The sequence below is a fragment of the Gossypium hirsutum genome, chromosome D08, assembly GCF_007990345.1.
Source record: "Gossypium hirsutum isolate 1008001.06 chromosome D08, Gossypium_hirsutum_v2.1, whole genome shotgun sequence".
In the NCBI taxonomy this organism is placed as follows: domain Eukaryota; kingdom Viridiplantae; phylum Streptophyta; class Magnoliopsida; order Malvales; family Malvaceae; genus Gossypium; species Gossypium hirsutum.
The window spans coordinates 4,901,852-4,926,434 of NC_053444.1; the positions used below are offsets into that span (position 1 = coordinate 4,901,852).

At 33.4% G+C, this 24,583-nt stretch overlaps 3 protein-coding genes and 1 long non-coding RNA gene across 9 annotated transcripts; 1 reads left to right on the forward strand and 3 right to left on the reverse strand.

Moving 5' to 3' along the window:
• Nucleotides 1-1,572: 1,572 nt before the first annotated feature.
• Nucleotides 1,573-13,741, forward strand: LOC107917193 (CTP synthase). Of its 5 annotated transcripts, none has more exons than XM_016846571.2 (23): nucleotides 1,573-1,941; nucleotides 2,264-2,343; nucleotides 2,478-2,564; nucleotides 2,667-2,717; nucleotides 2,820-2,937; nucleotides 3,073-3,129; nucleotides 3,696-3,760; nucleotides 3,927-4,010; nucleotides 4,464-4,514; nucleotides 4,607-4,669; nucleotides 4,773-4,819; nucleotides 10,071-10,140; nucleotides 10,229-10,291; nucleotides 10,685-10,774; nucleotides 10,855-10,893; nucleotides 11,267-11,416; nucleotides 11,497-11,574; nucleotides 11,661-11,746; nucleotides 12,173-12,221; nucleotides 12,327-12,407; nucleotides 12,568-12,661; nucleotides 12,770-12,874; nucleotides 13,345-13,741. In XM_016846571.2, exons 1-22 carry the CDS (start codon nucleotides 1,824-1,826, stop codon nucleotides 12,832-12,834), a joined length of 1,686 nt encoding a protein of 561 aa, XP_016702060.2. In that variant the 5' UTR covers nucleotides 1,573-1,823; the 3' UTR covers nucleotides 12,835-12,874; nucleotides 13,345-13,741. The 5 variants fall into 5 exon arrangements, with proteins under 5 accessions (XP_016702060.2, XP_016702068.2, XP_040955531.1 ...); XM_016846579.2 differs by having other exon boundaries at nucleotides 13,495-13,741; XM_041099599.1 differs by having other exon boundaries at nucleotides 1,747-1,941; nucleotides 2,028-2,343.
• LOC121220216 (uncharacterized) lies at nucleotides 8,198-8,636 on the reverse strand. The gene is made up of 2 exons (XR_005917383.1): nucleotides 8,411-8,636; nucleotides 8,198-8,329 (listed from the first exon to the last, which is right to left on the reverse strand). It is a non-coding gene; the product is annotated as an uncharacterized lncRNA (long non-coding RNA).
• On the reverse strand, nucleotides 8,853-9,450 carry LOC121220215 (uncharacterized). 2 transcript variants are annotated; one of them, XM_041099601.1, is made up of 2 exons: nucleotides 9,008-9,450; nucleotides 8,853-8,868 (listed from the first exon to the last, which is right to left on the reverse strand). In XM_041099601.1, the coding sequence occupies exons 1-2, from the start codon at nucleotides 9,446-9,448 to the stop codon at nucleotides 8,863-8,865; spliced, it is 447 nt and encodes a 148-aa protein (XP_040955535.1). In that variant the 5' UTR covers nucleotides 9,449-9,450; the 3' UTR covers nucleotides 8,853-8,862. The 2 variants fall into 2 exon arrangements, with proteins under 2 accessions (XP_040955535.1, XP_040955534.1); XM_041099600.1 differs by having other exon boundaries at nucleotides 8,854-8,871.
• Nucleotides 13,742-19,562: 5,821 nt separating the features above from the next.
• Nucleotides 19,563-20,171, reverse strand: LOC107908622 (zinc finger protein 6). The gene has a single exon (XM_016835849.1). The coding sequence runs from the start codon at nucleotides 20,169-20,171 to the stop codon at nucleotides 19,563-19,565; it is 609 nt and encodes a 202-aa protein (XP_016691338.1).
• Between the last annotated feature and the right edge of the window lie 4,412 nt (nucleotides 20,172-24,583).

Sequence of the window (24,583 nt, forward strand, 5' to 3'; positions counted from 1 at the left end):
CACCCCTTAGGTTGCATAATTTACATTTTTGCCCTCAATTTTTTTGATTATTTTATTTTGGTCCTTTATTTTTAATTATTGATACTATTAATACTATTAAGTGGTTACTGCTGCTAATTAATATTATTTTTGTTAAAATTTGCTCAAATATCAATATTTTATGTATTATGTTATTATCATACATTTTTGTATTATTTCATTATTATTATCATTATTATCATACAATATTATTAATTGAATATTTTTATTGTTATTATTATTTCTTATTATTGTATTCATTATAGTATTGTCATTTTATTTCATTATTTATGTTGTTATTTTGTTAATATCATAATTTTACCATCATCATACATTGTAAATGTTGCTACATACATTCATCCGTTTTCTCGATGCGAGCGCATAAAGAGAAAAAAATAATTAAAACCGAGGCAATGTTCATTATTTTTGAGATTCGAGGAATCGTGCTCCTAACTTTTGGAGTATGGCCTCTTCCTAGAATTGAAATAACCAAACACTCTATTTAAAATTCAAGACACGTAGGACTTAGGTAATAATCAAATGACGAGTAATATTATTTTCGAGGATTCGAGTAAAATCATTTTTATGGAAAGGGCCATCTTATTTCGAGATTAGTTTTTCGGTTTTTTCGGTTATTTTTTCGTAAAATATATGAGCTTTTAATCATTTTCCAATTGAAATAAAATTTAATTGATGGTCATAATAACTCAGTTAATCATTTAAAAAATAGTAAAAATAAGAAAATTATATAGTTAAAATAGTTAATCTTTCAAAATAAATATTTAAATAGATATATTAAATAATGTGTCAACCGACTTCCAATTTGATTAAAAAAATAAAAGAATATCATTCTATGTATAAATAAATTATATTATTGCGAGAGTTTTTTTTTATATTTAATAAAACCAATAAAAAATTTGTACGTGATGAAACTTGACGTCCATGCCACTAGAATCTATAAAAATTTGTTTTACCACTTGAATCAAAGTTTTATTTTAATCTTTTAATACGTTTCAATGTTGTTACGCAAAATGTTTCATCCACATTATTTGTATATTTATATTAACTCTTGATTGAATTAGTGTAACGGGTCAATTGATCATCAATTCGATTAAAGAAATTACGAAAATACCATTACAAATATAAATAATTTATATTAGAACAGTGGTACTTTTTATCTTTCTATATTTTTAATAAAATTAATAAAAAAAAATTACATATGATGAATTTTGAATCCATATCATCCGTATCAATGAAATCTTACATTTGTATGTTATTTTAAAATACATAACTATTAATAAAATCCCTGATTGAGTTGGTGTCACATGTTAACCAAGTATCAATTCGATTAAAAAATTACAAAAAATTCCTTATGTAGTTAAAATAAGTCATATTATTCGAAAATATTTTAAGGATTAGATTTTTTTTTATACATTTTTTAAGTAAAATTTCATTATGTTAATTTTAAGTAGATAGCTATGTTGGATAAATGTAGTTTGTATACACATACCCTGTAATAGAATTTTAATGAGAAAATTTCAATGTCAGCTGGGGAAATTCACTGTATATCCAAAACCAACCTTGTAATAGACTTTGTACTAAAGCAGTGCGGTACCCTAAAAAGGTTTCGGTTATTCATGCTTTCAAAGACCCATTTGTTTATTTAAAAGGCTGAAAAACCTGGAAAGCGACTTCCAGTAAAGGTCGTTTACGCTTCTTCTTCTTCATCTTCAAACAATCAAACACTTTGCCTGCAATACAATTCACCATCACCTTAGTCCACTGTTTCTTCAGAGAAAACTGAAATGAAGTACGTTTTGATTACTGGAGGAGTCGTAAGTGGACTTGGCAAGGGCGTCACCGCCAGTAGCATAGGCGTTGTTCTTCAAGCCTGTGGCCTTCGTGTTACTTCCATTAAAATTGGTTTCTTTCCTCCTTACAATCCCTTTTTTTCCATAATTTTTTTCTCTTATTTTCGGCTTTTTATTTAATTTTTTGTATGGGTTCAGGATTCTGGGCTTGTTTCTGGGTTTTGTTCTTCTCGACCAGCAGTTCACATTTTTAGTGCATTTGTTTGGGAAGCTTTATATATTCTGCACTCTTTTCACTGTTTATTATTGCTATTGCTTGCTCTATGGTTCCTTAACTTTTTCTTTCTGGGTTTATTTTATATTTTTAATTTGAGAGCCCTCCTGATTATGCTTACTTTAATCTGTTCGTTAACCTTCATCTTTGTATCTTGCAGATCCTTATCTCAACACGGATGCTGGAACCATGTCGCCTTTTGAACATGGGGAGGTTTTTGTTCTTGATGATGGTGGAGAGGTTTTACTATCCCCCTTCTTTTGTCTCTAGCATGAAGTATTTTGTACTTATAGTATTTGCCAAAAAAAGAGAAAAAAAGTGACCTCACTGCATTATAATATTGACTAATTTGGTTTATGTTAATGATTTAAAAGGTCGATTTGGATTTGGGTAATTATGAGCGTTTCCTAGATGTCACCCTTACTAAAGACAACAACGTTACTACTGGAAAGATTTATCAGGTATTTCTGTTTATTCAGGGTAGATGCTAATATATTTGTTCAGTCTTCACTTGAGTTATATTTGTGGGTGAAAATTAATAATCTGTTGCATTTTCGTACCAGTCTGTCCTTGATAAGGAACGGAAAGGTGATTATCTCGGAAAGACCGTTCAGGTGACTTTTGTTATTACTGATCATCTATCTACTTTTGTATGCATGAAGAAAGTAACAAATAACAATAAGTTCATGTCCTTTTCACTTTTGTGTGGATCCCAGGTTGTTCCACACATCACAGATGCTATTAAGGATAGGATTGAGGCAGTTGCTCTCATTCCTGTGGATGGAAAAGAGGGTCCTGCTGATGTCTGTGTGATAGAGTTGGGAGGCACTGTTGGTATGAATTATGCTAAAAAAAGACGCTTGACGTGTCAAGAATTCCCCTTTTTTTTTATTCTTTCTTTCTTGCTTTTCTTTTTGTGGGGTGAGAAATGCTTTATTCTTTTTTATTTGTATGGGGGTGTTTCTTCAGGTGACATTGAATCAATGCCATTCATTGAGGCTTTGCGACAGTTGTCCTTTTCAGTTGGTAAGTCTGCATTGTTTTCTGTTTATTTAGGAATGTAATAATACCATGTCGCTTTGTTTGTTTATCAACCATTTTGTTCCAATTTGATTATTAGCCTTGTCAGGTGGTGTCCAGTGCTTATTTAGATTGATACATATGTGGTGACCTTTCAGATCCACATGTAGTCACAGACCAGAAAGTTGTGCTATAGGAACCTGGATTCACAAGGAATGTGTCAGCCTTTTTTTTTGTTGGGCCGGGGGGGGGGTTGTTAATATAATTTGATTATGTAGTGCTGCAATTTTGCTACTTCTGCATTATTCAAATGTACCAGGCTATGCTGGTCAATAGGTTAAATACTTTGGACATGCATTTGCGGTGGTGTATGTACGCACACATTCAAGTTGATAAATGAGAATTTACAGTTATTCAGGTTTCTGAATGTCTGGTAGCCGTTCCCATTCTGTTAAACCTCAATCTAGAACATTTGATTCTGCATCTATGGAGTGGTTCAAAGAGATCAATCTATTTGTTATCTTTGGATATTAATCCTCATGTGTCATAATAATTTTCATTTTCTTCCTCAGGGAAAGATAACTTCTGCCTCATTCATGTCAGCCTAATACCTGTGCTGGGTGTAGTTGGAGAGCAAGTAATACACCATAATTTTCCTTAAACATAATACATAAATTGCAAAGTACTTTTAGGTCATTGTTTGGATCTTATTTTTAAACTGATATCCGTTAAATTCTTTATTAAACATCGCCACCAATTGTGGTGTCAATAATTCTCCATCTCTCTCTCTCTCTCTGATGCAGAAAACTAAGCCTACACAACATAGTGTCCGAGAACTTAGAGCATTAGGCTTGACTCCTCATCTGCTTGCATGTCGCTCAGCTCAGGTACACTGCCTCATGTGTACTTCTTGTGGTAGGTGATTTTTTCATTAGAATCGTTTGGAGAATTGCATCATTGCATTTTATCTTTCTGGAGTATTATTGTGTTGGCTCATTGTAGCACTTTTAGGCATTTTTATTAGTTTTTAAATGTGTTGGCATGAACCTATGTAATCATTATCATCTTTGTGGGGTGCGGCATTATGTTGGTGCTTTACTTGCATAAGTTTTGCTGCAAACTGTTGTTGAACTTGTCATATATAACTTGGCATTGTATCTGTAGCGTTCATATCATATAAATATTTTGTGAACAATTGCATTTTCTCAGCTTTAGCCCTAGGGTTTACTTGTGTTTTCTCCTTTTATCTTGCTGGATATCCTTTTGATTTCTTTGTTTTCTTGACCTGAGCTTTGTCCCAAACTGATGGTAAATACACCCTTTTGGTTGGTGACTTACAGCCATTATTGGATAATACAAAGATGAAACTTTCACAATTTTGTCACGTTGAGGTAAATTTGATTGCAAAATTTGGTTTGTATTCTTTTGAGTTAGTTTGGTCATCTTTACTAAGGATTGTGTTTATCCTTCTGGTTCTTCACAGGCTGCAAACATCCTAAATATTCATGATGTTCCCAACATTTGGCATATTCCTCTCTTACTTAGAGTATGTTCTATAGCAGTTCTTCCATTTGTCTGGAACTTAAAGATTCCTAGTCTCATTCTTTTATTTTCTTTTTAATGATGTTACATATTGTATATTGCTTCAGAACCAAAATGCGCATCATTCAATTCTGAAACAGCTTAATTTGCTCAGGTTAGTTTTTGGTTCAACATTTCATCACCCCTCTCTCTCTAAGTATCATCAGATAACTAAGTGTAAAAACACTCAGAGGAAAAATTCTGTTTTATTACTACTGCTTTAGTTTACAGCTTTATAAAGAGAAATAATCATTTTAAAGGAAATAAATCCTAATCCCTAAGAATCAGTAATTGATATCCTAATTTCCTAAGAATCAGTAACTGAGATTAGTTTCTATTTACAAGAGATCACAACAGATTTCTATCCTTAATTATAGGGATTCCAATACCATCAGATTTCTATCCTTAATTATAGGGATTCCAACACTCCCCCTCAAGTTGGAGTGTAGATGTTAATCAAACCCAGCTTGCCACTAAGTTCTTCAAACATGTTTCTGTTTAAACTTTTGGTTAACATGTCTGCAACTTGTTGTCTAGTAGGTAGGTAGATGATGCATACTTCTCCTGATTGTACTTTTTCTTTTATAAAGTGACGATCTATTTCCACATGTTTGGTCCGATCATGATGCACAGGATTATGTGCTATGCTGACAGCAGCCTAGTTGTCACAGTACATCTTCATAGGTCTGGTAAAAGGCACTTTTAGTTCTCCCATAAGTCTTTGTATCCAAACTCCTTCGCATATACCATGAGATAGTGCTCGATACTCTGCCTCTGCACTGCTGCGTGCTACCACAGATTGTTTTTTGCTCCTCCACGTCACGAGATTACCCAAACATAACTACAATAGCCGCTTGTAGAGCGTCTATCATTAACAGAACCTGCCCAGTCTGCATCAGTGTAGACTTCCACGCTTCGGTTGATAGTCTTCTTGAAGTACAGGCCTTTACCAGGAGTTCCTTTTAGGTATCTTAGTATTCTATATGCAGCTTCCAGGTGCTTCTCCTCGGGGCATGCATATACTGGCTAATAACACTCATACTGAAGGCTATGTCTGGACGGGTGTGAGATAGGTAGATGAGCCTTCCTACTAGACGTTGATATCTCCCCCTGTCGATTTCTTCTCCATCCTCATTAGTTCCCAATTTGAGGTTAAACTCCATAGGAGTTTCGGCTGGTTTGCTGCCCATCAAACCAACTTCCGACAGTAGATCAAGAACATATTTCCTTTGGGAAATGAAGATACCTTTTTTCGACCTTGCTACCTCCATACCAAGAAAATATTTAAGACTCCCCAAGTCTTTAAGTTCAAACTCTGTACCAAGAAATTCTTTCAATCTCAAAATTTCGCTCGAGTCATTTCCTGTTATTATTATATCGTCAACATAAACGATAAGGATGCAGCATTTACCCTCTTCCGAGTGCTTGTAGAACATGGTGTGGTCTGCCTGTCCTTGAATGTAATTTCTGCTAGTCATAGCTTTTGCAAATCGGCTGAACCACGCTCGTGGAGATTGTTTCAGCCCATACAAGGACTTCTTCAACTTACACACTTGGTCCTTGTTTTCTTCAAACCCTGGTGGGAAATCCATATACACTTCCTCATTTAATTCCCCGTTGAGAAAAGCATTTTTTACATCCAATTGAGTCAAGTGCCAATCAAGGTTGGCAGCAAGAGATAGCAGGACCCGAACGGTGTTTAGCTTGGCAACCGGTGCAAACGTCTCGTTGTAGTCGAGACCATAAGTTTGGGTGAATCCCTTAGCCACAAGTCGAGCTTTGTATCGGTCAATACGGCCATCGGGTTTAAATTTCGTAGTGAAAATCCATTTGCACCCTACGATTTTTTTCCCTTTAGGCAGATCCGAGACTTCCCATGTTTCATTGTTTTTGAGGGCCTTCATTTCTTCCATCACGGCTTGTCTCCACTCAGCTGATTCAAGAGCCTCTTCTATATTTTTTGGAATTTTTACAGAATCAACATTAGTCACAAAAGCTTTGTAAGACTTAGATAAATTTCCATAGGATACAAACCGAGAAATAGGATGTTGAGTGCAGCTCCTTGTACCCTTTCGAACTGCAATTGGAAGATAGATGGATGGTGACGGAGGTGGGACTTCTGCTTCAGAACAGTCCTCGGTTGGAGATGTAATTGGCACTGCTGTATCAGTTTCAGGAGAACGATTCCGTCAGGAGTAAACCTCTATTTGCTGTTTTCCTTGACCAAGTGGCTGTTGTACTTCGGTGGAGGTATTGTCATTGGGAAGGACGGTGTTAAATTCTTGCTGTATAGGGGAAACAACTAAATCTGGGATAGTAGTAGTAGGATCAGGCGGTATAATGAGGAGAGTATTAAGGGTCTCATCTTCATTAAAAATCTCCCCCTGAAGATGAGATGCTGCAAAGTATGGTTCATTTTCAAAGAAGATAACATCTCGAGAGACAAACATTCGGCGCAATGTTGGTGAGTAACACTTATAGCCTTTTTGTGTAGGGGAATATCCAATGAAGATACAGGTGTGGGCTCGAGGATCAAGTTTGGATTGATTTGGTTGATGGTTATGGACAAAAGCTTTACAGCCGAATATTTTGGCTGGAAGATTAGGGACATGAAATAGAGGGAAGGCCTTTAAAAGAGTATTTAGAGGTGTTTGGAAATTGAGGATCTTTGATGGCATTCGGTTTATGAGATAGCAGGCAGTAAGGACAGCTTCTCCCCACAAGTATTTTGGAACATTCATAGTGAACATTATGGCTCGAGCCACATCAAGAAGATGACGATTTTTCCTCTCAGAGATCCCGTTTTGTTGAGGAGTGTCAGGACAAGAGCTTTGGTGTATAATGCCTTGGTCAGAAAGGTATGGACTTAAGACAGAGTTGAAGTATTCTCTCCCATTGTCAGTACGGAGGGTATGTATGGTAGAGTTGAATTGGGTTCGAACCATTGAGTGAAAATTTTGGAATACTTTGGGTGTTTCAGATTTTCTTTGAGTAGATAGACCCAACAGACCCTAGTATGATCATCAATGAATGTTATAAACCATCTAGCCCCTGTAATATTTTTCACTCGGCTGGCTCCCCATAGGTCACTGGATTAACGAAAAAGGTTGGGACTGAATATGTGGTTTTGATGGGTATGGCACACGGGTATGTTTAGATAATTGGCAAATTTCACACTTCAAGGAATTAATACTTTTATTTCGAAATAACAGCGGAAGATGTTTTTTCAAATACACAAAGTTTGGATGTCCTAACCTACGGTGCCATAACATAATAGTGTCCTCTTTTGCAGTGGATAGAGCCAATTCCCCTTGTGTACTGTTTTTATTCCAAATATATAGTCCATCATCAACTTTAGCAGTGCCAGTCATCCTCCCCGATTTCTGTTCCTGTATCACACAACCAATTGCAGAAAATTCAGCAAGAACTTTTTTATCCTTAGTAAGTTTACTAATTGAAAGTAAATTACAGGACAAGTTTGGAACATGTAGGACTTTATCGAGAGAAAAATTCTCTGTCATTTGTACTTCTCCTATTCCAGCCACAGGTGAGTAAGAACCGTCAGCTATGCGGATTCGGGATTTGTTATGACAAGGAGTGTAGGTGTGAAACAACGTGGAGTCACCTGTCATGTGATCAGAGGCGCCCGAATCGAGTATCCAAGGAGATTGATTATTAGATTCAAAAGCAATGTTGAGGGCAGTACCTTGAGTTGCTAGAGATCCATGAGTAGTGGGAGTACCAAGTATCTTATGGAGAGTCTCAAGCTGTGTTTTGGTTAAGCGAACATCAAGAACATCATCAGCAGTAGTGGAGGATAACATGGCAGTCTTATTATCCTTCTGTTTTTTTTCAGGATAGCCATGGAGTTTGAAGCATTTTTCTTTTGTATGACCAACACGATTGCAGTGACTACACCATGGTCTTGTTGATCCAGAATCATTTCTAGCACGTTTTTGTGGCTGTGGACCTTTGGAGATGAGAGCAGAGGTTTCAGTAGGACGATTAGAAATTGGAGTCATAGGTTTAGGTTCCTTTGAATCTCCCATCATGACAAGACGACGCTTTTCTTCTCTTCTAACTTCTGCAAATGCTTCACTGATCGTTGGAAGAGGTGATCTACCCAGAATTCGGCCACGGACCTCATCAACTCACGGTTCAGTCCTGCTAAAAACTCATAAAGACGTTCATTGTTGAGATGGACCATAAACCTGTTGTGTTCTAAGCCTTCACCCCAATCTGCCTCATAATATATATCCAGTTCTTGCCACAAAATTTTCAAATTGTTATAGTAGTGAGTTACCTCGAGTGTTCCTTGTCGGATGTCCTTTAACTTAAGCTTGATTTCAAATACTTGGGAGGCGTTTCCAAGATCTGAGTAGTTTTCTTTGACTGCATCCCACATGTCTTTTGCAGTTTTGAAAAAAAGATAGGTGCGGCTTATATGGCCTTCCATCGAATTGATTAGCCAAGCCATTACAATTGAATTGTTGAGTTCCCAAGTGGCATAAGTAGGATCAGCCATGGTTGGTCGTGGGATTTCTCCATTGATGTACCCTAATTTGCCACGACCACGAATCACCATAAGAACCGATTGAGACCATTGCAAGAAGTTCTTCCCATTTAGCCGATGATTGGTGATTATAAGGGAGGAATTAATTTCACCTTGAGTGATTCCCTGATTGATATTCTGAGTTATTTGTGATGTCTCAGTTTCAGAGAAATTCTCATTGATATCACCCATTGGAGGACTAAACCACATAAATTTTTAGTAAGGGAATTTAGAGAAAAAAAATAGGATCGAATGAATCCTATAGCCCTGATGCCATGTAAAAACACTCAGAGGAAAAATTCTGTTTTATTACTACTGCTTTAGTTTACAGCTTTATAAAGAGAAAAATAATCATTTTAAAGGAAATAAATCCTAATCCCTAAGAATCAGTAATTGATATCCTAATTTCCTAAGAATCAGTAACTGAGATTAGTTTCTATTTACAAGAGATCACAACAGATTTCTATCCTTAATTATAGGGATTCCAATACCATCAGATTTCTATCCTTAATTATTGGGATTCCAACACTAAGTTTGTTATAAATTTTACTTTGTTATGGCTTAACTCTTTGCTGCACAATGCGGCTGGCCTAGGCAATCAATGTTTTTTATGGAGCATCACTAGTTGATTGTCAATATTTTTCTCTTCTATCTCTGTGATTTTAGCACTTGGCAAAAGGTTATATTTATTTCTGGTTAGCATGTCAGACTGTTGGGCTGTTAACTACCAAAATTCACCATTAAATTTGGATTGAGGTACTAATTGCAGGAAGTTTTGATCAGTTTTACTAAGAGCTATAAAGTTCTGTTTCAGCATTGCCACACCTCCTGATTTAGAAGCTTGGACCAGGAGGGCAGAAACATTTGATAATCTCACTGATTCTGTTAGTATTCTTAATTTAGTTCTAATTGTCCAGTTTGAAATAGAAGAAATCTTTCTCATGTGATACAAAAACATAACCTTGTGCGCAGGTGAGGATTGCAATGGTGGGAAAGTATGTTGGTCTGACAGACTCATATTTATCTGTTGTGAAGGTGTAATGCTGGTTTAATTTTTTGACTTCTAGACTAACTTTATTTTACCCCTAGTATAAGTTATGGGTGGTAAGGTTTTCATAAATAATTATTTAAATGATACATTTGTTGGAAAGATTAGCACTTGGATCACTTCAGAACTTTGTATTACTCCATTTTCTACATGTTGGTGTTGTATCAGCTAGATCAATTTGGTAAAGCCATATCGTATTGTGATTGATTGAAAACTAGGTATTCTTTATTAGTGGTGCCTGGTTTAAATCATGTCTCCTAATTGGTTGCATGTTTTCTGGATATTGGAGTTTATTGACTTCGCTTTGCTGGTTTAGGTTTGGTGGTAATCATTGTTATTTTCTACTACCCATTTCTATAAATGTTTTGCTTATCTTGTAGGCACTTTTACATGCTTGCATTGCATGCTCTTTGAAGCCTTCTATTGACTGGATTGCAGCTTCAGACCTTGAGGATGATACTGCCCAATCGGTATCGAATCAGTAACACTTTTGCTATTGCAATTTTTGTTTGAAAATGATACTATCTAAACATTCTTCTGTCTCATCCAGGCACCAGAAGCTTATGCTGCTGCGTGGAAGAGTTTAAGAGTAAGCCTTTCATAGTTGTACCTATTGTTTTAATGGCTTAACTTCCTTCAGTGCCAGATTCATTATCTAACAACCTATCTTGGTTTAGCATTTTCTTGGTCTAATTTTCTGCAAGTATAGGCTAGAACTAAATTATTTATGTAATTGTTAAGAGTTGAGTTTGTGTCTTAAATTGGATCATAGATTACCATTTGAATAATTATCCTTTTTTAAAAGGGGTGGTGGTGGTGGTTCTTATTTGAGTTTGTACTTATCCTTTCTATTTAGGTTGCGCTACTGTTTTTATGCAGTGTAGCATACTCTAAAGTGAATTGGGGATGAGAGGTGTTGTGGAAATTGATTTATATTTTTTCTTGGAACTGCTATTTTGTAGAATGCTGAGTGTGTTCTAGTTCCTGGTGGATTTGGAGATCGTGGTGTGAGTGGAATGATATTGGCTGCAAAATATGCTAGAGAGAACAATGTTCCCTATCTTGGCATTTGCTTGGGCATGCAGATCTCTGTCATCGAGTATGCCAGATCTGTAAGTGACTTTTCTTTCGAATGCACGCTTTCTATTTTCCAAAGTTACACATTAAAAGCCTTTTGAGTTATTTGGTCCAGGTTCTTGGTTTAGAAAAGGCAAACAGTAATGAGTTCGATGATGAGACACCTGATCCTGTTGTCATTTTTATGCCTGAAGTATACATTTCCTCTTTCTCATTTTACTTTTTCATACTCCTTCCACATTCTTGCAGCACTAGATTATGTTCTATTTTATGTGTCAGGGCTCCAGAACACATATGGGAAGCACAATGAGACTGGGATCTCGAAGAACACTATTTCAGACCCCTGATTGTGTTACTTCTAAATTGTATGTTATTATCTGTTGGTTTGTTTAATTTAGAAGCTTCTTCAAACTCTACTTTGCAAAAAAGAAAAGAGAACTCTTAATCCATTTGTCTCCCATTTGTGCAATGGGCATTCATGCCTTGTGACCTCTGGATGACAAGGTTTATGTAACACAAGTAATTTACAAGGGTACGATGTTATGTCTTTTAGATGGCATTGCTTCCCATGAAGTGTTACCTTATCTGAAATATTTATCAAGATGTTGGTTGGTAAAATAAGCCCTTATTATGTACCAAAAACAGATATTGTGCAGTGAGTGCTGCTGCTTCTAATAGTGTATGAATTAGAGCTCACCTGGTCTTTACATGCAACTGGAAATTTCCATCAAAGATTTTGATGTATGTTTCGATTGCCATGCATGATAATTCTTTTTTATTTCACTTGCTAGGTACTGCAATCCTTATTATGTAGATGAACGACACCGGCACAGATATGAGGTTAGTCGAGCTGATTCAACTGGAAAGAGGAGAAAAATTGGATCTATCAGCATAACTCAATATTTTATGATATGATTTATTGCCCCTTGCTTGACACTGATGCAGGTAAACCCAGATGTCATCGGGGTTCTTGAAGAAGCTGGGCTAAAATTTGTTGGGAAGGATGAAACTGGGAAAAGGATGGAGGTGGGTTTATATGTCTTTTTTCCCCTTCTTCTTCTTCTTCTTGTTTTTTTTTGGGGGGGGGGTGGTTGTCCAGCTGTTTAATTCAAGGGGATTTGGATTTTTTTCGATGTAGTTTTTCAGTCAAGAAAAGGACAAGTTCATTTTTTTTTGGGTTTTGCAGGTTCTGGAGCTTCCAAGTCATCCATTTTATGTTGGCGTGCAGTTTCATCCAGAATTTAAATCACGGCCGGGGAAGCCTTCGGCTCTATTTTTAGGTACTAATCAGCATGCTTGGTCATTCAGTTTCCATGTTTTCTATAAGCAAATATTTCATGAAATTGGCATGTGAGACAATAATGACATTTATGTCTTGGCTATTATAGGTCTTATATTAGCTGCAAGGGGAAAATTAGAAGCATATCTTACAAGGCATCAAAATGGAAGTTGATTTACTAGTTATATTGATACATCCAAATCAATTTTACAAGGTAAACATCCCTCTGAAAATGAAATGTGTTGGGACTTTCCTTAGGCAGGCTTAGTAACCTGCTTGGTTTAGAACATGATTTGACCTTGATGGTATCTACTCTAGAGACTAGTGTCTACACTGGCATCCTGACAGGTTTGGTCAATGGGATTTTCTAGTATTGTTTGCTCATGTTTCTTCTTGCTTTCACATAATTACATTATTTCAAAACTCAAATTGCATAGGGAAGGGATTTAGAGAGTTGTCCAAACGGTCTAGTGACCCAACCGGTACTAGGGACAGGTATTTTCCTATACGTATGCAATTTGCTGTGGTCTAGAACAGTGCATCCTTGTATCTGTTGACTTGGCAGTGTTTGGTCCCCGGCTTGCAGCCTCTGTTTGTCCTTTGATTGGCGTTGTATAGTACAATAACATATAACTTTCACTTATTTAGCTTTGTTTTAACTGATACCGAGCACCTTCAATGTAGGAGGAAATTGGTAGATTGGTGGTCTTGTGGTATAGGTATACCCAAAGAGGGTTCCTCAAGTGAATCTTATTGCAATAGAATTCGAGTTAAGGCACATATTATGGTCGGAGCTCTTACCCGATGTGTTGTTTCTTATCTGCTGTGATCCAGGGATATAATCTGATGATATATTCACAGGCCAAATTTTCAGAGTTTGTTCCTGAAAATTGTAGCTCTATGTTTGAAAGTTATATAACAATTTTTTATTGATTTCCTTTCTATTGTACAAGTATTTTTTTTTTGGATGTAACTCATGGGTTTAGTTTCTGAGAAAAGTTCTCTTGCAAACTGTGTTACTTGGATTTGTTTTTTCTATACGAATATATTCAAAATTTTATATATATATTTTGGATGATTATATATTTCTCTTCGAATATGCTTGAAATAAGTAATACTTTTACAAGAAAATTAGAGTTTAGTAAGATAGATTCCGAAGTTACCGATAGTATTTTGGTCTCAACATTATGCAAAATTGCAGCTTAGTTGGTAATAGTATCTACACGAGCTTGCATGATTATAACTTAGTTAACAATTTCGACAATAGCTATGGAATCATAATTTATGCATATTGATCGACATAAGGGAAACAAATTTGCATGTTTTTAAAAATAATCTGGAAAAGTTTTATGATTAATATTGTACTTAATTTTATTTTTTGCGGAATTATATTGACAAAACTATAGTATAATGTTTAGTTTTAGGGAGAGAAAATGTAGGTTGTGTATGTCAAAGTGTAGTTATTTATTTTAATAAAAAGCTTTCAACATATAAATATATATTAGAAAAGATAGTTTTTTTTGTCAATATAATAGAGAGATTAGATTCTTAAAAAATTTACATGCATGATAAATATAATTATATTGATAATTTTAACAATTGAATTATTAAAAATAAATACAAAAATTAAAAAAAATATATTACAAGTTATCAACTAAATATTGCAACTACTGTATTCATTTAAGGGTACTGCTATTTTTGAACAATTTTGTTTAAATAATTAAAATATGTGATACAAAACAAATATGCCAAAATATAAATACCATACTCATTTAATGTTGCAAAATGTGGGTTGTGTATTGGTTTCTTCATTTGTTTTGGAAGTTCTTATATTTTGCTCTTCTTTTTAATAATTGTAATACCACTTTCGCAAATGATTACATATGAAGCAACGGCTACTGCAGGGGAGGCTGAAGTCCCTGCTCCCACTGTTACTTCGAGCAATGATGAAGACAGAAGGGTGATTGATCATCTCACATTCCCTATTGAGTCTCAGAATTGTGTACTTGTCAGGATGCATGCTATATTAGGAAATTCGGTTTAAAATCGAAAATTTAAAATTTTAAAACTGAGTCGATTTGTAATATTATTAGCAATGAATTTTTATTAAAAAATATTTGTATTTTGTGTAAGACGGATTCAAGTCGATATTAGCTTTCAATCGAAATGACCTTCTTCGCTTGAGCAATACGGACTAAACACAAAATAAGAACGATATTATTACTTTCAGGTGGAAGATAATTCTTTCAATAGAAACCGGTAAAGATTGTAATTATAAAAAAATATAATTTATTCTAAGTAAATAAATTATCACTATTTTTTAGCAGAATAATGATAACTCAATAACCAAGTAGTGTGTATTAAGTCAACCGATGCCATCTATTTATAAGGAAAAATAGAAAAATCCTAGTTGAATAAAACTTAAATAAATAATATTATTTTAATAGAAAATACACTACTACTCTAAGTAGAGTAGGGGTGAGTGGCACACCCTAGTTAATGATACTAGGGTTGCCGCCCCTCTCATCTATTACGAGGAGTTTTGAGCCTCTCATGTATTGGGTTAAATTATATGTGCTTCTTAGATTTTTGACTCAACACTTTATAATGTAATCCAACTTAATATTTGTTTTCTATTTTCTAAAATAAATATTATTTATTCAAGTAATTTAATAAATTAATTTCTTAATTAAATAATTTTCTTAACCCAATTCTAATTCCGTTAAAGTCATGACAACTTTGCAGTAAAAGAATATGATGAAATATATTTAATTTCCTTTATTCATTGAATTCATAATTACTAATTAATTTGATTCCATTTTGAAATTTTAATTATTTATTTATAATTAATTAAATAATAATTTAATTTTTTTTAATTTTAAGTCATTTCTATATTTAGTGAGAGAACGCATTCATTTGTGAATGCAACTCATTTTTCTAACTTTACCATTTTTATTCATTTTTGTTCATTTGGTTATACATGCAATTAATTTCTAGATTCAATGAGCTAATGAGGAGACTGATTGGATATATATAATTAAGGCTCAAATAATTTATAATTAAATTTTAGCTTTTCCCCTATTAGTTACAAACTTATTTAGTCATAAAGTCATTCTAGTACATGACTGAGCTCTCCCAAATTACATACCATTACGAAAGCTACCTAATAAGTGTTTGTCCAATGACTTTTTCATAAGTGTGTTATCCTCATAGGATATCTTTAATCTTTTTGGGATAAATCCGTTCTCCTAATATGATTCTATTTTTATCTCATAGTAACCATTACATGTTCCTTCATGAAAAGTCAATTATTGTCAAATAATAATAAAGTCAATTATCATAAAGACAAATGACCCGTAGTCACGTTTATTTTTCATCTATCTTGTAATGCTGGTGAGAGAATATCAGTTACCGATTAGTTAGACTATAAATTCCACTATTATAAATGATGCTACATACTGCAGAAGTCGTATACCCAACACACTTGTTTTTGGTTCCTTATATATTTGAACTTAAGCTTTTACTTATATCAAAGTATATGAGTTACGCATACATAGTCTATCATCCACTTAGGATAAAGATATGCCACACAATGAACGTCACAAGTGAATAGATCCATAAATGGATCTATTCTACTTGGATCATGTCTAATGTACTGCCAGTCTAGTCAGTCACATCTCTATCTCTATTTTTTGGGAGTCATCTGCTGCGATGCTCGAGAAAGAAACATCTCTCCAATTGGACTTGATAGATGAAATATTAGTCTTTCAATCGGTTTGCTCATTTTCGATTAGATCAAGGACATATTTATATTTATTTACTAATATAAGCCGTCTTTCCATATTACAATCCAGTCACATAATACCGCTTAGTATTAGTTAAACGTTAACTGACCAATGAACCAATATTTACTTCCATTTTACTTTACGTGCAAAAACATCAAGGACAATATATAAATGGTATTAATGTAATTAATGAATATTTTATTAAACCAATTTATTCGAAAAATACAAATATACAAAATAAATATACTACACTTAGGACGCTAAATCCAACATGATGAAATCAGGATCATACAACAGATTAGGGACAAAGAGGTTGCACTAAGGAAGGACCTCCAGAGCAAGTGATCCTTGCACAGTTAATCGAATAATTTTATACTCCTGATTAGATTATATTGTTTTAATCTTCATATTCTTCAACATTTGTTTCTCCTTGGTCTAGTTAACAGAGTAAGGATCTTTAGCATTTTAATTGGCAAGTCTGTTGAACAAAAAGGGGGAGTAATTATATAAGGAAGCTAGTGGTGGTGAGTGTGTTTTGGTTGTTATGCTGTTATTGATTGCTACTAAACTATATGTATATGTCCTTCTGTTGATAATGAATCTACTTATGTCTCCAAAAGATGTTGATGATATTGAAGATGAATCAGACCTTATTGTGGTGATGACTTCTTTTACTTTTGAACTCTTATTCAATTTGGTATGTATAATTGAGATGATGATACTTATTTGTTGCTACTAATATTGTTTATGCTGTGGAATTATTGAACTGATTTGGAACTATGATACGGTGCATGTATACCTTGTTACACTTTACCTTATCTGTTGCTTATTTAGTTATAATTTAGTATTTTGATTGTTGATGCGAATTTTAGACATAACATTGATAGTTAAAATTACTATATTATTTATTAAGTTGAGCTAATTAGAGTGAGGTATGTGCTAAGGAGGAGCTGTTGTTGGTTGTGGTAATTAGCTTCCTATATTGTTTGGTTCTATTCAATAAATTGTTAAAAGGGGAGATTGTTGAGACAAGAAGAGCTGATTGTTGCTGAGTGATATTTGGTAGTGCCAGATGTAGACTCCCACTAAGATGGTTTAAATACTTGTCTTATTTGGTTTGATAATTTAATGAAGAAAATTTTTGGACCTATTAATGTGATGTATTATTGAAGATACTTTAGTCTAGCTATGAAAACCAATCCTTGACTTTTGAATATTGAATTGGATACGAGTGAATCAATTCAACCATTGGAATATAGAGATTTGATCGAGATTGCATTGCTGAATATGGAGAGTATATCTTCGATTGATTATGCTTTGAATGTTGTAATTGTAATAGCTATTTCAAGGAGTTTCTTTGTATTCACTTAGATTATATGTTAGCAAGCCGAAATTAATAATTTAATTTTAGGCATGTTTAGGTTTTGATGAGAGTTTATTTAGTGTGTTCTAATCTATTCATTGTGGAACTATTTTTGTGAGAGAGTGCAAACTGAATTGTAAACATTGTTGAGTGTTTACTGCCCAAGTCCTTGAAAGGGAATATTTGGATGTGAGTGTTTTAGTTTTTAGGTACAAGTGTGAGATCTCTCTACGTGATAAAGTGGGAATCACTTGTTGTATTTGTGAATAAAAATAATGAAATTACTCATTAAGCTAGGTTCTGCAAATATAGAGAAACCAAATTGTGTAACCAAGTCTTTGGTGTTATCTATTATTTTGTTTGCACAGTTTTCACAGTGCCAAGCTATAGTGACTATCGCAATCTAGCACTTCCATTACAATTTTCATTTTAAGTAAATAAGCAACTTAAGGTAGCAACAAATAAAATTTTCATTAATTAAACATTTGAAAATATTTAAATTCACTAAATTATTTTTTGAAAAATAAAATTTAAATTTAAAAATAAGTTTAAATATGTAAATAAATATTAAGTTCGGATGTCTTAATCATTATTCTTATGAATAACTTGAATTTCAATAATGAATTAAAATTTAATTTTTATTATACATTTAATCTAAAAAAATGAAAAATATTTGTTTATGGATTAATAGTTATTTGTTATAATCACTACATATATAAATATTTTTAATTAATAAAAAATTTAACCCCTTTATTTTTTCCTTTTCACTTTGGCTATTAATCTTTCAAATCTATTTTTACTAAAAATTGTTTGAATTAAAAATTTAAGGGTAAACTGCACTCAAAGTTATTAAACTATTAGTAAGTTTACGTTTTGGTCACTAAACTTCAGAAAGTTACAAAATGGTCACTAAACTATTCAAAAGTTTTCATTTAAGTCATTGAATTATTCAAAAGTTTTTATTTATTTATTTAAGTTACTGGGTTATTAAATTTTATTTTTGAAAGTCCGACTAGCAAGCTTCAAGTGACGATTTGAAGATTAGTACAATAGATCAGTACCCATCGACGGGTAGAATAATATACCTTAGATTCAAGTCGATTTGATGGTTAATGTCAGATATTAGAGAAGAAATTTGTTTGGATTTTGGTTCACAAACTCGTGACATTTAAAGCTATTTTATGAAAAAAATGAACTATAGAAGAGAAGTGAAATGAGAGCTTTTAATTGGTGCAGGTGGGGTGAACAGAGAAGGCCATACAAGAATGATTTTAACAATCCAGTGACTTCCGAATAGTTTAATGACCATTTTATAACTTTTTGAAGTTACGTGACCAAATTATAAACTTACTAATAGTTTAGTGACATTGGAGGTAATTTACCCAAATTTTAATGGCACTAAGTTGGGATGAGAACCCACCTGTGCTTAATTTCTAATGTGTACTTTATTGTCGATAATGTTGGGATACTTTTCCTAAAATAAATTCTTGGCACATGACATTTATCTTCCTTTTGAGTGTAGTAAGTTTTCTTGTAATGTTGTCTCCATGTTGTCCCACACAGCATTTCTCAATGTATGCTATCTCCACAGAACTTGTGTAATTCTAATTAACAACCCCTAAACCTGATTCCTAGTTTCACAGCAGACCAGAATTTGCATGGAAAGACCAATTTCTTCAATACATTGAAACATGTCTTGAGACCATTTAAACACACAAAAAAAGGGTAAATTATAAAAGCAGACGAGGAACTTATTAAAATCCTAGGTTCCAACAACCTGAAGGAGACAGTTTAAGATGAAGATCAACGCTTATGTCCGCCTCCGGTAATTTACCACCAAATTCAACGAATTCGGGTCCTGACGCCCCCAAATACAGTGGCTGCGCTACGTAAATCCGATGGGGACACTCATCACAAGGCGTTGACCGAAGCACCAGCGGTTGTTGCGCAACAAATTTCCCGGCGGCGTTACTGGTGAACCCTTCATGAAGCCCCGGCGGCGGCGACGACCGTACAGCATGGGAGCTTAAAACAGGCGCAGCAGCAGCGGCCGCGGCAGCTGCTATGTAGCGTTGATAATGATGATGGTGATGGGTGTGAAGAAACTGGGTCCGCCTCGCTCTTTGACGCTCTCTCTTGTGTGCATTTTGATGCCCACCAAGTGCTTGAGAATTTGCGAATACGCGGTGACAAAACGGGCACTCGAATTTCCTGCTGTCTCCAAAATCTTCTTCGGCTTTCACGGAAACCTCGTCTTGGTCAGTGAGTGAAAAGCCAAAGAGCTTGAGCGACGAAGAGGGTTTGGGGTCGGATTGTTTATCAGCTGAAGATGACCAAGTGCTGGAGATGGAGCTCTCGGTCATTGTATAGATGTAAAGAGAAATATGATATGATCATGTGTGTGATAAACTGATGTAAACTGCTCTCTATTTATAGCTGCACTGCAGTGGTTTCATCATCTTCCACCTTTTTTACTTCATTGAGTGGGTTCATAGATTTAAACAACAATTTCAATGCAATGATAATGTTGTTACTTTGCAGTTTTTGGCCTTTTTCGCCATTAAATTCACTATAATTGGCTAGTTTACTATAATTAGTGATTAGAATTTATGATTCTTTTTATAAGGGATAGAGTTTAAAGTCTGGTTTCCATTGAAGATTTAAACACAAATTTAATTGAATTGTTAATTCAAAAATCACATTTAACTTTCACGTTTGCAGGATTTGCTTAGAGAAATAATCTGCTATTTTACAACATTGTACAATAATGATTTAACTATTATCACATTCTGATTTAACAACCTCATTTTGTATATAAGATCTAAATCACTCTCTTCTAAATTTTTTCTAGAAAACGTAAACTATAAAATCAAGTGACTTACTGATAAGTGTTAAAAGTAACATGTTTTAACTTCATTCCTAACGCGTTTTTGAGTGATTATCCAATATTAATTGTGAATTTTATGCCTCTAATCCTTTAAATTCATGCTTTGATACTTACTAGAGCACTTGAGAACAAAATGAGTGAAAAACGAGCGAAAACCAGAGTGTTGAAGCAAGCTGTAGGAGCCACACGGGCTGAACCATTTCACACGAGCGTGTGGTAGGCTGTGGCGATTTCACAGGATTGCACACCTGACATAAAAAAAATCATGATTTTTAAGTTTTTTGGGCATTCTAAAACGTATATATGACAAAAATAAGAAGATAGGAGGTGAGCCGTCAGAGAATATTTAAGAAAACAACTCGAAAAATACTATTGAAGCTGACTCTGAAGCAGATTTACGTCAAGATTGAAGATTCCTAGTTGATTTCTTAGGAAGTTATCATGAGTTTCTTTATTTCTTTCGGTTATATTGTCTTTGAGATGTTTCTTTTTTTTTAAGTATGAACTAATTTTCTAAATACCTAGAGATATGAACCCTATAATGGATCTTGTTGTTTGATTTTTATTTTACGCAATAAATTTTTAGTTTTTTTTCTCAATTATGTGTGCTTAATTCTTGGTTTAATATTTCTAAATTATTGATCCATGTTCAACGAGCTTAAATCAGTTGTTGAATAGACCCTATTTAAGATTAGATCTTGCGTAATTGAGTGGAGTTGCATGCAACCTTAGAAATGGGATGACATAAATCCATTGAACTAGAGTCAAATTTATTAAGGGAATCTATAGCATGAGTTAATGCAATAATAGATGTTTTAATTAGAAGAAATTTCAATTAATCAACTTAGAGTCAGTTACTCTTATGCTCGAAAGATATATTAACATAATTTAGTGATTTCTATGGATCAAGGTGCTAAATAAAGAAATTGTGTAATTTAGATTGATAGTGACGTATGAAATCTAGGTGGATTCTTTTCTAGGTATTGTTTCGCTTCTTGGTTGTTATTTATTTTCGTGATTTGTTCTTTGTCGTGTTCGTTAGTAATTAATTAGTTAATTTTAGTTTTTAATCAATCACTCAAATTATTCGATTAAATAATAGAAAGACAGTAATTATTAGTACTTTTAGTTTTCGTGGGAACGATATCTTTACTCACTGTAGCTATATTATTAATTAATAGGTACACTTGTCTTAATCAAATTTGTAGTTAGTTTCGCAACGCATCACTTGTTTTACTTATAAAATGCGTTCAAAATAAAAATTCCTAAAAAATAGATTAAATTTTAAAACTTTTTAGTAAATCATTTATACAAGTTTTAAAGATATATATTGTTTTTAACTTGCTAACATACTAAACCGATTATAATCACTCACCCCATCAAAGTAGCAACTAAATAAAGTCCAACTATGGTTGAAATATCCAGCATAGTTAGAACTACTTATAGCACTACTTGTGACACTGCTCTCATAATTCTATCAGCAACTTTCAACCTTAATTTTTATTTATCGATATTTTTAGGATCCATAATTACTATCCGCAATGTAAAACCTGGAATGATGGAAGTTAAATTTAAAAAAAAAATTAAAATATGCAAAGAGAATCACATATTGTCTTTTAATTCTTAGAAAATAAAATAAAATCGATTATTCGAATAAAATGATAAAAAGATTGGCAAATATTTGGACCACCTGACCCTAAACACTTATATGGGCCATCGTCTGTAGGCAAGATGTTAATTAAGCATTGTGAGTCGCTGTCTTATATACTAATTTCGTGCACGCACCATACTCGCTTGGGTTCATAGTGATTCAACCATCGCATCCTGATGTTGAGACCATTCATCCAATTCATACTAATCACAATCCACTTATTTCATTATTTGTCATCTTCAAATCAATGGACATTCATTATGAAATATATAATATCACACCCAAAATGAAAAATTGTAGTTTAACAATTTATAGACCCTTCACGTGTAAATTATGACAAACAACTATAGCTTTCAAAAAAAAAAAAAACAAAGATAACCCTAAAAAAAAAAGACAAACACAAATACATTCGAAAAAGGAGTAACAAGAAGTAACATAATGATTGAGTCTGAATTCGATTGATATGAACATTGTTGCCAATACAAGAGAACGTGGGTTTGAGTGCGTTATAAAGCATATTATCCTCCTATTTATAGGTTGGGGAGGGACTATTGATAATTTTAGATATTGCGTAAAAAAAATAGATTGAATTTTCTTAATTTATTATAGAAATACCTCTATGCGCATATAATATAATTTCAGATAAGGTCTTATGTTTTCCTCTTGCTTGCGTCCTCTTCTTCTCCATTCTTACGTCTACGTTGTATTTGTAATGTTTTCTCTTTCTTATTTCCCCTAATTTTATGCATGTATTCTTTTATTAGGTTAATATAATTTTTGCTCACTAAATTTCGCAAAAGGGCACACTTCAGCATTTATACTTTATTTTTATTTATTTTGGTATCTAAACTTTACGATTGATCTATTTTAGTTTTTGAACTTAAAAAATATAAAAATTTGATAACATGAAATTATGAGATTGTATCACGTCATCATTTGAACAAAAAATGACCTAATGACATAGTACAATATCCTAGTGTCACGTTATTAAATTTTTCCATTTTTTCAAGTTCAAGAATCAAAATAGACTTAATTATCAAGTTTAGATGCCAAAGTAAACAAAAAAAGTACAAGTACTAAAATGGACATAATTACTAAGTTTAGGAGTCACAAATTACATTAACTAATTTTTTTATTCGAAAAGTTTTATTTTTGTAAATTTTCTTACTCATCTCCATCTTCTCCAATTTGATTACCCATTTTCTTTTCCAAGCTAGATGATTGATAACATCAACAAAAAGCTAAACCCATATTTCTAATTTCCTCTCTTGCTTCCATAATGCTTTTCCTCTTAGAATTTCAGAAATTGAATTTCTTTCAAACATCAGATTTGATTTTGAATGATTTTTTTTATTTTTTTACTATGTTAAATTGGGTTCGAGAGGGATAAAATTATATTGAAATTAGGGTCGATAAATCAAACTATACTTTCATAAGAGATAATCCCCATACTATCGGGTTTGGAGAGGCATATAAGAGTGACTTTCATAAGTCACGTGTCCTTTAATTGGTGAATTTGTCATTCAATAAATTTCGGCCAGTTATGTAATTTAATATAATTGAGTTGCAGGGTATGTTAATAACGAGTGACAATGATATTATTAGGGTGGTTGAACTAATATGGACCTGGACCTAAGCAAAGCATGCATTAAGCGAGGTAGCTTTATTGGTAGAATGATTGAACTAATGAACTCTAACGTTTGGTCCATTGGTTAAAGATGTATATCCTTACACTCACGTAATTGTTGAAATCTCTTCGTTTTTTTAATTCTAACTAAAATTTACATCATAGTGCTAACTTTGACGCTCGTTAGTTAATTCTTTCTATACAAGTTCGATCTAAATGCAAATATCAGCAGTCCATCTCCCATGATATTCTTCTCATCTTCATAGGTACTAAAAATTCATATGGCCATCCTCTATGAAGTCCACCCGTAGCATTAATGCACCAAGTCTATCCATAAAAGACGAGTCATATTAACAAAAGCAGCCAAGTCTTTGGAGAAAGCTAGATATTTTATGGGACCTTTCATCCTCTAAAATTCCTTTTTTTTTCTCTTTATAAAAAAGTAAAAAAAATTATATTGCAATAGGGGATAAATCCTATTATTTCAACTTACTTTTCAATATAACTAATTCATGCTTCGCATTAAGTTGAATATTTGTTTGTATCAAATTATAGAGTAAAAATTTAAAAGTTAAAATATATTCTAGGTTCCTATACACTTTGTACATTT